At 53.4% G+C, this 16,434-nt stretch overlaps 3 protein-coding genes across 3 annotated transcripts; 1 reads left to right on the top strand and 2 right to left on the bottom strand.

Annotated features, from left to right (window-relative positions):
* Positions 1-4,080: 4,080 nt before the first annotated feature.
* On the bottom strand, positions 4,081-7,238 carry J4E79_008483 (uncharacterized protein; the record flags this gene model as incomplete). The annotated part of the gene is made up of 5 exons (XM_049357340.1): positions 4,081-4,165; positions 4,227-4,379; positions 4,479-6,539; positions 6,661-6,961; positions 7,022-7,238. The coding sequence occupies 5 exons, from the start codon at positions 7,236-7,238 to the stop codon at positions 4,081-4,083; spliced, it is 2,817 nt and encodes a 938-aa protein (XP_049208238.1).
* A 3,178-nt stretch (positions 7,239-10,416) lies between these two features.
* On the bottom strand, positions 10,417-12,106 carry J4E79_008482 (uncharacterized protein; the record flags this gene model as incomplete). The annotated part of the gene is made up of 2 exons (XM_049357339.1): positions 10,417-11,426; positions 11,473-12,106. 2 exons carry the CDS (start codon positions 12,104-12,106, stop codon positions 10,417-10,419), a joined length of 1,644 nt encoding a protein of 547 aa, XP_049208237.1.
* An 890-nt stretch (positions 12,107-12,996) lies between these two features.
* Positions 12,997-16,231, top strand: J4E79_008481 (uncharacterized protein; the record flags this gene model as incomplete). Its single annotated transcript, XM_049357338.1, has 7 exons — positions 12,997-13,620; positions 13,665-14,132; positions 14,179-14,573; positions 14,622-14,658; positions 14,744-14,889; positions 15,304-15,334; positions 15,431-16,231. The coding sequence occupies 7 exons, from the start codon at positions 12,997-12,999 to the stop codon at positions 16,229-16,231; spliced, it is 2,502 nt and encodes an 833-aa protein (XP_049208236.1).
* Between the last annotated feature and the right edge of the window lie 203 nt (positions 16,232-16,434).

Raw genomic sequence — 16,434 nt, 5'->3', positions numbered from 1 at the left:
CAGTTTACGCGAATGGCGCGAATGGCGTGAACGGCGCTGGCAGCATGTTCCCACCGCCGCGCTACTCGGACGTGCCCAGCTCCATCACCATCTCCGTCGCCGATGAGGAGGGAGGCCAGCTCGATGTCGAAATTCCCCTCGACGAGCAGATCCAGGACGACCCAACCGAGCTGTGCGACATCCTAGAGGCCGAGAAGAGCGCGACGTCGACGTGGGTCCAGGTCGCCGTCGCCTATGCGAAGCGCAAGAGGATAGAGACGGCCATAGACGTGCTGCGACAGGCCACCCAAGTCTTCAACCGCGCGCGCGGCGAAGACAGGCTCAGCATCCTCAACGGCCTCTGCTGGCTGTACCTGCTCAAATGTCGCGAAGCACCGCGCGTTAGGCCTCGTACGTCATCGGAATCTCTACATGTGTACCATAACTAACAAGTCCAGAAAACGCAGATTCAGACGTGAAACTCAAGGAGTACTGGATACAGTCGGCCACCGGCGTACTCAACGATGCCTCCCGTATCAGCCCCTCGCACCCCCCGCTGTTCCTCGCTCGCGGTGTTCTATACCTTCTCAGGGCCTCACTCCAGGGCCCGGCGACTGCGGCCGGCTCCACTGTCAGCCCCGAGCGCATGGAGACGCTCAAGCAGGCTGCCAAATGTTTCGAGGACGCGCTGAGGGCATCCGGCGGCAGGAATCTCATGGCTAAGATGGGCAAGGCCCGCGTCCACTACTCCATGGGCAAGTGGGCAGAAGCCTTGAAGGGATACCAAAACATCCTCGAGAGCTCTCCGGACCTCCTCGACCCAGATCCACGCATCGGTATCGGCTGCTGTTTCTGGCAACTTGGCCACAAGGACGAGGCTGCCAGCGCCTGGCAGAGATCTCTCGAGCTCAACCCAAGTTCCAAGATCGCCTTGATTCTACTGGGCATCTACAACTTCCAGCAGACCGCCAACCTTTCCACCTCCGACCCCAAGTTCGCCGCACTAATCAAGAAGGCGACTGGTGAATACATTCAGCCCGCCTTGAAGATCGACAACCAGTACCCCCTGAGTTGTGCCACAGTCGGTAGCTACTTGGCCCTGAGGAGGGATGTCGCCAAAACCGAAGACGTAGCGAAACGCGCCATCGAACTCACCGACACCAACGCCATAGCCAGCGATGGTTGGTACCTACGAGCCAAGGTCGCGCATCAACAGGACAACACTTCACTTGCCGCCGAGTACTACCAGAAGTCTGATCAGGCCCGTGGAGGCGAGGAGCGGGGTTTCATACCAGCCAAATTCGGACTGGCCCAGATGAACGTCCTGATGAACAACTACGATGGCGCAAAGTTCCGTCTCGAGAAGATCCTCCAGCAATCGCCCAATGTCGAAGCCCAGACATTACTCGGTACTCTGTTCGCTGAAGACGTTTTTACCGCTCAGAACAACAAGTCCACCGAGGACAAATCCGCTGAGTTGAAGAAGGCATTGAAATATCTCGAGAGCGTACAGAGCGCATGGAAGGATCCCAAGAAGAAGGTCGTCCCTGACCAGTCGGTTTTGCTCAACCTGGCTCGACTTTACGAGACCGATCACCCCGAAAAGAGCTTGAAGTGTCTGGAAGAAGTGGAGCAAATGGAGATTGAAGCCATCCCAGAGGAAGATTATCCAGAGGGCGTCGAGGAAGGTGCTGAGCTCACAGCAGCACTTCGCCAACTCCTACCGCCACAACTGCTCAACAACATGGGCTGCTTCCACTTCCAGGCCGAACGCTACGTGCGAGCTCAGGAACTCTTCCAGGTGGCTCTCAACGCCTGCGTAAATGCCGAGAACCGCGACGACACAATCGATACCGACGCACTCGTTACCTCGATCAGTTTCAACCTTGCCCGAACTTACGAAGCCGAGGGCCAAGCGGAGGAGGCAAAGAAGGTCTACAACAGTCTGCTTCAGCGACACCCCGATTACGTCGACGCACGCATTCGCCTCACCTACATTGCGTTGAGGGAGAACCCACAAGACGAGGGACCCAGAGCGATGAAAGATCTCTTCAAGGAGAACGAGGACAATGTTGAGGTACGAGCCTTGTATGGGTGGTACGTCAACAAGTCGAAGAAGAAGACCTCCAACTTCGCAGCGGACGACGAGCAGCGACTATACAAACACACTCTGCAGAAGTCGGACAAGCATGATCGCTATTCGCTAATGGGCATGGGCAACATCCATCTTGCTATCGCACGCGAGATGCCACGAAGTTCGGAACAGGATAAAGAGAAGCGTCGGAAGAGCTACGAACGAGCTGTGGAGTTCTTCGACAAGGTGCTTCAACTCGATCCGAAGAATGCGTATGCTGCTCAGGGTATCGCCATTGCGCTGGTAGAAGACAAGAAGGACTACTCCACAGCCCTGCAGATCTTCTCAAAGGTCAGAGAAACACTTAAGGATCACAGTGTTTTTGTCAACTTGGGGCATACGTATTGCGAGATCAAGCAGTATGCGCGAGCAATTGAAAACGTAGGCTTATCCCCCTCCCTACATTGTTGACCTTTTACTAACACATCCAAGTACGAAGCAGCCCTATCCCGGAACAGACACAACGACCCAAAGATCCTGGCTTGTTTAGGACGAACCTGGTATCTTCGAGCCAAGCATGAAAACAGCATCGCCGGGTTCCGCACTGCTCTTGACTACTCAAAGCAAGCGCTGGCGGCCGCTCCCGCAGACCTCAACTCTCAGTTCAACGTCGCCTTCGTCCAGTTCCAGATCGCCACCCGAATCTACCAGCTCACCGAACAACAGCGCACGCTCGAAGACGTCGATCAAGCCGTCACAGGTCTCAATGAGGCAATTGAAACACTTGAGAAGCTCACCAAGGAGGAGAACCCGCCCTTCCCACGTGCCGACATTACCGCTCGTGCAAACATGGGTCGCAACACCATGGTGAAGCAGCTCGAGCGTACCCGCGAGAAGCAGGCCGCCTACGAAGGCGAAAACGCGACCAAGCTCGACCAAGCGCGCCGCATCCGCGAAGCCGAAGTGCGCCGCCGCGAGGAAGAAAAGGCACGCGCAGAAGCCGAGGCCCTAGAGAAGAAGCGCAAGTACGCAGAAGAGCAACAGCGCCTCCTCCAGCGCGACCGCGAACTCATGGAGAAGCGCAACGAAGAAGAGCGTCGCCGCATGGAAGAAGACGAAGACAAGGAAGTCCGCAAAGCAGAGCGCAAAGCACGCGGACCCAAGGGCCCGAAGCGCAAGAAGAAGGACGCCGACTCCGACACCGACGGCCTGCCTTCTGACGACGACGAGCCACGCTCAAGACGCAGACGCACTACAGCTAGTGGCACCGAGGACCTATCCGACGAAGAGCGGCCCCGCGAGAAGAAGAAGAGGAAGCTCGCCCGCAAGAGCGAACCCGTCGGTAAATACAAGTCCGCGGAGTTCATCGACGATGAGAGCGACGAGGACGGTGCCGCGCCCGCTGAAGACGGTGACAAGGCTGATGCCACGGCTGGCAGCGACGACGAAGGTGCCGCTGCTGCTGCTGCGCCTCGTCCCCGCAAAGCCCGCGTCGTCGACGATGAGGATGAAGACGATGACGCTATTGCCGCCCCGAAAGCTAATGGTGACACCGCCATGGACGATGATGAGGATGAGTAGCGCTATCGCTTGTCGCTCCATGGCGAAGGCCAACAGTCTTGGAAAAAGTATCACCATCTGGCGTTCGTTTGAAGTTATTCGTCTAATCCTCTTTTTTTTTTTGGCGCGTCTTATTCTTCCTTTCTTCTTAGTTCTTGCATCAGCGCTACGGCGTCTCCGGGGGGGTGAACAGACAACGGGGGACTCATATCATCAGCTCCGTTTTATTGTACGGCACTACTAAAATTTGTATACCACCACATGCAGGGGCGGGGGCTTATAGAGATGCAATTCAAAGTAAAATGTACAATATGAATTCCTCGTATGATTTCGTGCTGATGATGATTTCTTTAAGCTGCACGTTAACCTAGGCATATCCTGAAGACCCTGGCGCCTACATCAGGATAAAAACATGCAAAGTAGGTGGCCCAGGGTCAACGTAGGCTCCTGGGTGTTCAGATTTTCTACTAAACAGCCCATTCGTTCTTGTCGTCAGTTGCGGTGATGAAAGGTTCGTTGACGAGCTTAACGGCAAGTTCACCGCACAACACACTGTAACACGTTAGCCAACATCCTCATCAAGAGATCACCGCGAGAAGAAGAAAAGACTCACCAACTACTCCCCACCAACGCATCCAGCTCCCTAATCGCCCTCTCCCTCCCCTTGCCCACCTTAACCCCCCTCTGCACCTCCGCCTGCAACTCCGCAATGCGCTTGCCCCTCGCAATCCCCGCCAGCTCCACCACCCTCTTCGCAAGACAATCACTATGAAAAGCATGCTGGCACGGAAAGACAAAGAACTGCCTCGCCAACAACGGCAACCCACACACATAGCACCTCTCCCCGGGTTCCACAATCGCATACCGCTGTTCCAGAGCCTTGATATCCGACTTGATATGCGTAGCCGTCGCCTCACTATCATCCATCTCCTGCTTCAAGCCATCAATCTTGTGGCTGTAGTCTTCGAGGGCGGCGCAGATTTCCTCTTTGAAATCGTCGATGACGACGAAGTCTGGGAAGAAGGGGATGAGGTCTTCGATGCGGAGGAGGTCGACGCGGCGCAGGAATTCGATGGCGGTTTTTATGCCGCTGGATTGCGAGATAACTTTCTTGGCGATGGCAAGCCAGAGTTTTTTGCGGAGCACGGGGGACGTGTTGGAGCGGTCGGCGACGCTCGAGGCGAGGTCTATTTCGTCGTATTTGAGGGCGAGGTCGACAGCTTGCGCGTATTGTTGCATGGAGCTGTAGATGTGTACGCAGGATTGGACGCGCTTGTGTTGGATGCAGAGGCGGAGGGCAAAGTCGGCGTCGTAGTTTTGCTCGTGAGCGAGAGATTGGCCTTCGAGGTAGGCGAGGAGGGCGGATTCGTCGGTTGTGGGGTGGGAGGCGTAGATGGAGATGAGGGTGTTGTGGATGGCGGCGTCGGTTGAGTTGTGTTGGTTGATCTCGAAGAGAAGGTAGCGGACTGCTTGGTTCTGGTTCAGCGTGGCCTTGGTGTGGTTGTTGTAGTTGAGGAATGCTGGGATGAGCTTCTGCGCGTCGAAGTTCGAGTGTCGCATCATCACATCGACGAGCTCGACTGGTACGTGGGCCATGAGCACGGAGCTGTACTTGTAGAAGATCTCGGGATCTGTCTGCTTTTTGAGGACGTCGAGAGATTCTTGCCAACGCTCACGCTGCACCCAGTACGAGAGTACGTAGTTGTAGTCGTTGACCACAGTAGCAAAGTAGAGCAGCTCTTCCTCTCGACCGTGACTGCTGATGATCTCGTATACAGTCTTACGGTCAAGATCAGCCTTGTACTTGGTTACAAAGTCTTGATACTCTTTCCGGATGACTGATAGTTGATCATGAGTCTCGGCGGTGTTCATGCTCTCTGAGAGTTCTGCTTTCGTGGTAATGGTGTCATCGAGAGTATTGAGCTTGGCCATGTATAGTTCAATCAACCAAGTGGCGACCATAGTCCGTTGCATTATCGATGACTTCTTCAATGTGGACAGTTTCGTCACCAGGTACTTCCGTAGCGCGTCCTGCTCGCCATTGTCGATGAATGTCAGCGCGACTTGCTCAAACGGCTTCGTGCTTCGTCCATAAACAGTCGCAGCCTCCATCCACTGGCTCTTGCCAACAAGGTAGTCACCAGATGCCGTTGCCACTGCATCCTTCTGCGCTGGTGTTTTGGCGTACTGCGATGCAGCCTCGAATTGTTGTGCTCGGAGCATGATCTTCCAAACGTCGCGACTCTCGTCTTCGACAACGATCTCGAAGATCTCCTGGCTCGTGAAGAGCCAGTAAGTATTCCTCTTCCAGTCGGCTACCAGACCAAGCGCACTTTGTCCGGGCTCCAGCACAACTTGGTCATGGACAACAGTGTCGTCGAGGCGGTTGATAGCTACGACTCGTCCTTCGACTAGCTGAAGAATATGCCACTGGCTCAATATCATCGAACTGACAGGATCTTGTGTCCGTCGTGTGCGCCCGCTAGCGGTTTGTGAAGGCGGCACCTGCGATCTAGGCAACATCTTTGAGTCTCCAAGAACTTTGCCGCCAAGCTCAGAAGTATCCTGGGATAGATACAGCTTCCCATGCAAAACGCCTTGTGATGTAAGCCAGCCGAAGATCCTCTCGGCGTTGGAGTCCTCGCGGTTTGGGCTATCGTTGTGCTCCGGGGAGACAGCAAGCAGCGAGGCTGCCGTGGGGGCGACATTGGAGACCTCATGTACAGTCGCAGATTCGCTCTCGAAAAGCTTCGAGAATATAGATCCGCTTCCCTCTGATCCCTGACGTCCGACCTTGCCAGCGAAATGTAGGAAAGTCGAAGGTGTCGCGACGATAATGCGCCGCAGATCCGTTCTCCCGGGCACCGTATCTGTCCACAGCCCAGTAATAGGGCCATCGTTCGTCCGGTATACGCTCTTCAAGTATCTATCGAGCTGTCAGTACGAACAATAAGATGTCTTAGAACCGCGTTGCCAAAGCATAGCCTAGGAGATACATACTAGTAAAAAGTTAGCAAGATATTTCAAGAGCTATCTGTGGCAGCTACGTTACCCTCTCCTCCCTCCTGTAGAACTCGGATGACGGCTCGATGTACACTTCGTAAACGTTGCCGTCTGACGCTCCCACGAGTATCTCGCGCGTCGAAGCAGTGGGTTGCGAGGGATTCCACGAGATACTCTCTATGACAACGCCCTTCAGCCGTGACAACGCCTTCGGTGTCCGGGATTGTGTGTGGAGGTAATAGTTTTCGGCGAGGGTGGTGGTTATGATGAGGTGGGATGCGGAGGGGTCGAGAAAGAGGCGTCTGATGACACCAACCTCTGAAGGCTTCTTTGGGAGATCGATATCTTGAGATATATAAGCGGCTGTCCAGGTTCTTCGTGTGGTGTGTGCACTGCTATACGAACCGTCTATATCTGCGGGACTGTCCAAATCGATGCGTAAGATGCGCCCGGTGGACAGAGCCAGGACGACGACATTATTTGCTACTGCAGCCGCTACGAAGTCGGAAGATACTGTGAATTGTAAAGCCACGCGCTCTATGCTGAACATGGGGCCCGAGGCGTCCTCCTGCATGTTGCTTGTGCTGGGCGGCGCATAACCGCTCGAGGTGTCGTAAGCCATGGTGGGCTTGGGATGTAGCTCTCAGCTATCGTGGGCTCGTAGTCATTGTTTGCGCGATCACCCGCTGTCTCAGTGCTCCTTCTCACTCTGTTGCGGCTTTGGTCATAGCTGTGGGCGCACCTGCTCGGTGGTGACGCCTAAGCTTGGAGCTTGGACTTCGGCGATGGAGCGGAGATAAGCCGGCGTTGGCGTCGCGTCATGTGAGTTCGCGTTTGGCACTCGATTGACCTTCTCCTACAACCCCACTTCTCTAGACCATCAATAAAAGGTAGATCTCTCATACTTTGCAGGCAGCTGTAAGACTAATCACGGTGAATACGGTGTGTACATGGGAATTACTAAACGTCTGCAGCACAGAACCGCCCATTCACGATGCCATGGCCGTAGAACCCTCTTGCTACTGCACCTGCCCTTCGCACCACGATTAATTGATCTCGATCTCCGTTGCCTCAGCTTTCTGGTTTCTCCACCTCCTAAATTGACACCTTTGCCCCCCAACCGCTCAAGTTCCGCAGCACCCTCCCATTCAATTTCAAAGCACGCATCATGTAGAGCAACCCCTCAATTTGTCTTTACAGTTACTAACAAGATCAGGGATCTCGGCAAAGAAACGGTACGTGTAACCGTGGGTAACAATAAAATACCCTTCACATTTCACAAGAAACTCCTCCGCCGCCAGTCTAAGTACTTCTCTCGCGCATTCGGACCCAACTTCAAAGAAGGCAAAGATAGCGTCTTGCATCTTCCCGAGACCTCTAAGACGACTTTTCGCCTTTTTTAGACTTGGGTCTACCTCTAAACGACTCGATCGCCTCTAGGTCTTAGTGAGGTGGAAGCCCTATTAAGCCCTGCAGCGCGCATGACCCGATCTTTGAACGCTGATGTCTCAGCTTACACGCGTACAAGGATGGAAGAGACAAATCAAAACAGATTAGATGCTGACTCCGACTATTATAACGATGTTTTGAGCAGCCTCTTCTATCTCTATTGCTTTGCGGATGCATACGAGTGCGTTAAATTGCGTAATGACGTTATTAGCGCCTTTAGCGACCTTACGAAAGACGGATTGGCTCTCGACCCCGAAACGATCGCTTTTATGTTCGAAGAATTACCTCCTTCTTCTACTATCTGTTAATACTTCGTTAAGAGTGCTGCGCTGAATTGGGGCTACTACAGGGGCTCTTATCGAGCGCTACTCGAGGCTACACTGCTGCCCCAAGATTTCTTAGTAGAAGTTGTGCGCATTAACTATAAGATTGCAAGCAAAGGCAAAGGAATGGATGCATTATGCAACGAGATACAAGATCGCTGTAACTTCTACGAGCATGTAACGGAAGATGAAAAGCAGCTGTGTAAGTTAAGAATGCTTTAGGACGCGCCGTACATAGACGCTCTTATCTTAGCGTGCTTGGAGGTCTCGAAAGGCGATTAAATGACATGATGGATTATGTCAGCGCATAAGATATGCAATATTCCTTGAGAGTGGAGCTAACTACTGGATGCTGACGTGTTTAGTCAAGATTATTCTAATCTTGGCTAGTCTACAGCTATAACATGTGTCTTAAAGACCTCTTGTCATCTCCTTCCCTTTCTCAATAAATCCGACCCAGTCTTCTACGTCTCCAGCAGCTTCAATATTCTTTAGCCACTACCCTTCAATATAACATCGGCGATCCGCTGTCAACACTCTTCATCATCTCCACTCCCCTAGCCCACGTGTAAGCACACATCTCCAACTTTATTAGCACAACACGACCTACCGTTAAAAATACCTCCCGAAACTCATCCTCCTCTAGATCAAACCAATTCGTGATATCCCTATGACTTCTATCCCACGGCTACTTCTTATAAAGCCTACGAATAACCCCCTGATACACCTTAACCCTACTAAACCTAGCAGCGCGCAAACGATAAATACTCGGCGCAAACGCCTCTAACAGACTTCGCAGGACAGGCTATAGCGGGGGCTTGATGCAATAGTCTTCATCAGCTGCATGATGATCTATCTGGAAGATGACTACCATGTCTTTGTTAGTCAACCTAAGAAGGTTCTCGAGATTAGTTACGACACGCTGCGCGCCACCCCAAATCTGATCCCAGCTGAGATCAATGCGTATGTATCGAATGATATTGGCAGGCACGACTCCTCTTTTCCAGACATCTTGCGTGAGGAAACTCCCTAGCAAGCATGCACCCGGGGTGTACATTATGAAGCCGCCGGTGCGGTACCAGTGCTCTGCTATCTCTTTTGCAACCGCTTCACCCGTGTACTCGGCGTACCTCCAAGTATCGCGACGCATCGTAGGGTCTTCAGGTAAAGGCGGTTGAGCGTCGAAGAAAGATCGGCCACCGTGATCGTGGTGGAAATGTCGACTTGAGCGTATTCCAGTATCTACCTCACGACAATCAACAACGTAATGTTGCCTGCGGGGAGGAATGAGATGGTCGTAGACCATGTCCCTCACTTCGCGAGGAAGGGCTGCGCGGAAAGCTGTACAGAAATTGAGCTGAGATTGGCGATGTTCTTCGTGAAGCGCAAGTAAGCGGGTCGGGCTGTCGTTGTTCGGTTAGATGTATGTTCTTACGTGGAGTGGGTGAAGCGTACTCGACTGGATCAGGTTTGGGATCAGGTTTCCGACGTGGATATTTTCTACATGCAATCAGTCGCCTGTTACCTTACATGAGACTTGGACAGTATAACATACGTCTTCCGCTCCAGTGCGTGTGAAGAGTCATAATGGCCGATCTTCATTGCGGATCAGTGGCCAATGGAACAGACCGTCAGTCCCATGCGAAGTTACTGGAATTTGGTAAGCAGAAGATGTAATCAATGTTCATCTTCGATTGTAGGGGCGCAAGCGCCTCTTATCACCAAAGACGAGAAGATAATTGTGGCGGAGTCATTGATATGCAGGCAGCAAGACGCGAAGGAACACAGCGCTAGTCCGGACGCGTACCTGGGTATCAGCCAACCGAGGCTGCAGCAGACATATCCTAAGTCGCACGTCAACCTAGGGAAAAGGTGAACATCCTAGGGTCTATATTGATCTTAATACACCTACTTTGCATGTACTCACGTTCATGTGGTCTGCAGACCTGATCGATTTCCATTGTATGAGGTGGTTGTACGAGTTATGAACTCATGATCATACATACAGAGGATCATCGAGCGAAGACCTCACCGATGCACATATCTAAAACCGATCCTCTTCCTCAGCGCCGCACGCTCCGACAGCTGCTCCGCAACAAAGCGAACACTAGGCTTCTCGATCTTCCTAGCGCCCTCCCTCAAATATCTGCTGTGTCTCGAAGCCGTGCGAACAGGGTCTGGGGTGTACGGTGTCGCATCGAACCTGCGAACCAGCGGTATAGGCTTGACGTGGGTCTCCTTCGGGGCACGCCGACGAGCGCGTCGTATGATTTCCCTCGAACGTATTGATATCGTTGGTTTCACTGGCTTGTGCGAGTCGACGACGCGAGCAGACGGTGCTTTGCTGGGAGGGAGGGAAATGAAGTTGTAGGCCGTGGTGTTGGAGGCGCGCTTGCGACGGGGCGCTCGGCTTGTCGTTTGTGCGGTTGGTGGGTTTACTTCTCTAGATGATGGTTGAGAAGTAGTTTCACTGGGAGTGGAATTGTTTGGAGTCTCACCTTGGGGTTGAGGTACAGGCTCAGAACCCGTCGAGGACTCAGGAGCCGTGGTAGGCTCTTGCGCTTTTGGCGTCTTCTTGGCGGTAGCATTGAGTGCTGTAATGTCTGGCCTCCTAGAGCCGGGTCCCAGCGGTTTCGGCTTGGTATTCTTTACTGTGGTGTAAACAGTGCCCTTGACAGCAACACCTCCAGTCGGCCCCTCAATCCATACATCGTATATACTGCCATGTTGCAACTTCTTCTTCTCCAAGCCGCATATGCGCATCTCCTCGTCGCAGTACAGCGGCGCTAGATTGCGATATTCGATCGACTCCAGATCGTGCTTTCCCCCGGTCTGTGCATACACGTAATGGCTCATGGTTTTCAACATGAGGAGCAGGGAAAGAGGACCGTGAACTAGCAGGTTGCGGTGGCCTTCGACGTTACGAGCGTACTCGGGATCGAGGTGTATGCGATGGGCGTTGAAGGTAAGAGCAGAGAAGCGGAAAAGAAGGGCGCGGTCGGGAGTGAGGGCGTGGGAGAAGTCTGGCTTCCCAGGGGCTACATAGAGTCAGTAGATAGTCGAGAGGGTTGTCAGAGTACGCACGCTGCAGATACTTCACGGTGGCCATCTGCCCGGCCTTGACTGCCTCCAATTCGGCAGCGGGGCGCTCCTTGAAAAAGACAAGGTTACGCTCCTCCTTCACGATGGCGTCGCCCCAATCGTCGCCGTCTCGCAACTGCTGCTCGAGATAAGTCTTTAATTTTTTACCTCCATTCTTTCCCAGTTTACCATGCTTCGCGTTGTACGCTCTCCCTAGAATGTCCACCCGTGCAAAGCGCCGCTCGATCGTGACAAAGATCTTGGCAGTGTCGCCTTCTCCGTGCAGTCGGACATGCTTTATGTGCTCCGTCCCAGACATTGGAAAATCGACTCTAAAGCCACGGTTACGGTCGTAATACTCGTCGGGTCGTACTTGTATCGAGCCGCCAGCCCACATGCGCCGCACCCATGATCCGCCCGGGCTCTGCGACGCGTCTGTTCCATCTGGAAGTAATTCGGTTGTCCGCACCGCGGGATTGAACCATATCAAGTGATGGCCAAACGGCACCATGCGACTACGCACACCGGGGGCATAGCACCATTCTTCAGGTAAGAAACCCGAGATGCTTTGCGATAGCTTGAATTCGTGCGGAGTGGCGATGAACTCAGGAAGGTGTATGGCGTCTCGCTGCAACATTTCGGTGCGCAGCTCTTGGAACCATGGCGGATCCACCGAATTGGCTGAAGAATAGCATCGCAGCGGTATTCTTCGCCATTGCGTGCAATTCGCGTTGTCCCAGGCAATCCGACGTGCGCGCGGGGTCCGGAGCAGCATTGGGAAGAAGGTCTGCGGACATCGCAAGACCCGCCGCAGATGCTATCCTTGAAGTCTTGGCGGCTTGATGACGTAGGCGACTTGACCGTTTGAATGCCCATCACTTGTACGTAGCTTGACACTTCACCTATAACAACCATTGCTAACCTCCGACATGTGCCAGTCTTCATGTACTATGCGCTTGGAAAGCTGTGAAGATTCAGCAGCCATGCCAATCCAACCGCCAATGTCATGCGCGGCTGACCGCCTCACTGCGACCCACTTGTTAGCCACACCCATCATCTTCACACCGATATACCATAGACGTAGCTTGCATTGAACTCGCATCCTAAGTTCAAGCTTGCAACTGATATCGCGTCACGCGTCTTGGCGTGTTTGTTTGTGTTCCTCTTTCGGCTATCCACGAGCGTCGCACCTTCTTCACGTCCACCCCGGCTTCATCTTCACCGCCAACGCCATCGTTTACTTGCAAACAACGCCTTTACCTCATAAGCGAGTCTCCAGTATGTGTGCAGTCTACCAAACTCGTGGGTTGCTGTTTCGTCTGCGTCTGAACCGCGTTCGTCATGCTAAGCCACGGAAGCCCACAGCGACTGCCACAACATAGTCAGCCGTATACGCACGAGGTGACGGTTTCCATACACGTGAATAACGTGTCACCCCAAATTGTCACTCACCATACACCCCTGGGGCAGGAAAGTGCTGGACACCTTCACACCCAGAATATCACCTGCACGGCGATGACGAGCAAGATGGAGCTTCTGGAGTGTCCCATGTGTGACTTCACCGTGCTCCAGAAAGATGACTATATTCTTCAACTACACTTTGAGCAAGTGCATACCGAGAACTCTCCTTTCGTGATAGAAGACGACCCAGAACCGTTACCCCCTTCGTTGCCCCTCAGGCCTTCCTCACTCCGCCACGACACTGAGGTCACGCCTCCCTCTGACGACTCGGAAGAGGAGGAAAGCACTACAGTGTGCCCTGACCCCAACTGCGGCGAAATCGTTCCTCTCTCCGACTTCAACGACCATCTCGAATACCACAACGCAGAAACTTTATCATTTGACGAGACTACAGGAAAGTATCATTCTCATCATTCATCCGCTACTATGCAAGGCTCGACCTCATCTCGTCGTTCCCATGCAAGTCAGGCAAGGACCACAACATCCGAGCGAAGTTTCAGCACAGACTTGTCAGATGCTTTGAAGAGGACTGACGCCCACGGCCGCAAATCGAAGAAGCACCCACATCGGCATCGTCGCGACACCGATGAGAGCGAGAAGAGTACCATCGGAAGGAGTATTCTAGGCTTTAATCCTTTTGCGAAGCCCGATAAGTCCGTCAAGCCACCGATCAAAAGTGCTCGGCTAGGTGTAAGTTAATCGTCCTTTGGGCAGGGCCTAGCTAATCTCCGCAGAAATCGGAACTGGGACCCTACGCTTGGGAGAATCGAATGCCTAGGTGGCTGCACGATCAGCTGGATGCCGGCCCCAAGATTACTGCCGTCAACCGCATCGGCCGAGATGGCCGCCTCATCAAGCATGATCAGGTGCAGAACGAGACGCCAGGCATCATTCCCATCCTCGCGCAACTATCTGCTCTTGATCGGACCGTGAAGGAAGCATATTACTGTCATCCATCGACACTCCACGTCGGTAAAACCCCAAGCGAAGGTGGCTTCTGCGGTTACCGGAACATACAAATGCTGCTATCCTACATCCAAGGCGCCAAGGCTCAAGGCTACGAAGAATTCCCAGGACGGCTGCCGACTATTCTGAAGATGCAAGATCACATTGAAGATGCTTGGGATAAAGGCATCAACTCAATCGGCCGTGTCCAGACTGGTGGTATACGTGATACCAGAAAGTACATTGGCACACCAGAGGTGACATCTTACTTACCTTCAACTGTTCTCTACTAACATGTATCAGGCTCAAGCCTTTTTTCTCAACTCGGAAATTAACTGCGCTGTAGAGCAGTTCAGCGACAATAAAGATCGCGCCATTGCGGCCCACGAGCTACTTCTCGCCGCCATGGAACGATATTTTGCGCGAGCGGCTGCCAGCGACGGATCCAATGTCTCCAAGACTCTTTTACCGCCTATCTACCTTCAGCAACCAGGACACTCGATCAGCATTGTCGGTTTTGAGCGCCGCTTTGACGGCTCATGCAATCTGGTCGTCTTCGATCCCATGTATCTCACGAGTCCTGCGATGCATAAGCTGCTTGGTCGGAAAAGCATCAGGACAGCTCGACCCGAGGTTCTGTACGCATATCGTCGCGGAGCTGGGAAGCTTAAGAAATACGCTGCTTACGAGATTCTGATGTATGTTCATTAGTCGATAAGCGTTTGTCGCATGCTGACTTTGCTCAGGCTCACTGCATCACCGCCTTTGTTTCCCGCTTGGGATGTATGAGCATCCATCCTCAAGCCTGACCCTTGCATATAATAGCACAGTCCGTTTCCATGACATCTACTGAACGTTGCTCTTCTAGGTACTTCGTCAATTCCCCGAGTGCCGCTTCGTGTACGTCTTCTTCCGTGCACGCACCCTCGGATACGACGTGTATCCAGAAGACTATTTCCTACGAAACTTTCCGTGGCAACAGTACGGCGGACTGTGGTCTTGCGACGATGCTCGGTTCGCCCGAGCGGAGCCGATGAACCCACTCACAGCTCTGGCTCTACGTCGTATCACGGGCGAAGGGTCTTCGAGCTCCAGCAATACCAATAGTCCCACAAGTCCCACAAGCTTCTTCACAAACAGCTATTTTCAGCACATGCCAGCAGACGAGCATGATCGACTTCCTTCATGGCTGGGCTCGCTCGATGGTTCGGCGAATGGCTTTGTGAGCCCACCCCGGTACGGCGACAATAGTCCTGTTTACAACATGGGTACAATGAGCGCTGCTCTGCCTCAGCCCAGGGCAATGAAGCCACAACTGTCGCTTCTGACGGATGTTGGAAGAAAGTATCCTGGATTCCCCACGCCCTTGTCCCCTACCCTGCCGGCAAAGGAGGCTTACCCTTCGCCTGCATCTGACGCTGGAAACAGAGCTGCAACACCTCGCGCTATGAGCCCTGCAGTACGTACGGTGAGCCCGATGAGCATCGACGGTTCGGCCACGTGCTGGCCTTCTCTTCGTTGCGAGCCTCATGGACATGATCAGCATGCGTCACAGATGGGTCTCATCGACAAGGTTCTCTTGGGTCCTCAGCAGATGCGTAACGGATGCCGCACTCCATCAGCATCCTCGCAAGTCATTACCGGTCTCGCGAGTCCTCCAGCCAGTCCATCACGATGTGTATCTCCGCGTACGACCATGCTGAAGAAGTTTGCCGGAGAGCAAGGTTACCAAGACCTATCGCCAAAGTCCATGCAGGATCTAAGGCTTGAACTCGAAGTCCATCCCAGCGCTCGCAATCACAACGCATACCCAGCGTCTCCTCCTTTATCTATTCGCTCTTTCTCGTCAGCTTCCCACCGTCAGCCGGCATCGCCTTCTTTTGCTATCGCCAACGGCGTGGAGTCGGAGGCAACGTCACCTATTGATCCGTCCGGTACCATGCTCTTCTACACATCTAATCGCAGCGTCGATTCGGGCCTACTCGGCGTCTGCCCGCTTTCTGAACCCCAGGTCGCTGAGTACAGATTCTGGCGTCCCTGCGGGAGACGCATCTGTGGTTTTGGATGCGGAGGTGCGAATGTAGGCGAGGCGGCAGCCGCAAAGCGGCTGTTTCGACAAGCCGAGGAGGTCATCCCTGAGATGGAGGACGAGGTTGATAATGACGATGCAGGAATGACGCAGAGTGAAGAGCACGAGTATGGTCTCGATGGCCAGGCCGACAACAGTACGAGTGATGCAGGTCATGCCAATGGAGACGGCAAGTTCAGCACGAGCACTTGGGCCGGTCGTCGACTGGTGATGGACTGGAACCAGTTCTTGTCAGGCTGCGAGAGGGATGGCATTGCGCAATTCTGATTGAGTGCAGATGCGGTGAGGGGTATTGCTACGTCTCTATGACTTGGCGGCATTGCGACGGAGGTACTCGGGGGTACTCTGCGGTACTATGGGGCTCACTACAGGATCGTGATCGGGGGCCTTTTGTCTTTTGAGTTTATCTATAACACTCGTTCATTACTTGATTGCCCAACATGGAGTCGTGCTGTTCATCGTGGCGGTTG

This window comes from Alternaria viburni (assembly GCF_023758015.1).
Source record: "Alternaria viburni strain BMP 2772 chromosome Unknown scaffold_20, whole genome shotgun sequence".
NCBI classification, from domain to species: domain Eukaryota; kingdom Fungi; phylum Ascomycota; class Dothideomycetes; order Pleosporales; family Pleosporaceae; genus Alternaria; species Alternaria viburni.
This window is presented reverse-complemented; position numbering and strand designations above follow the sequence as displayed.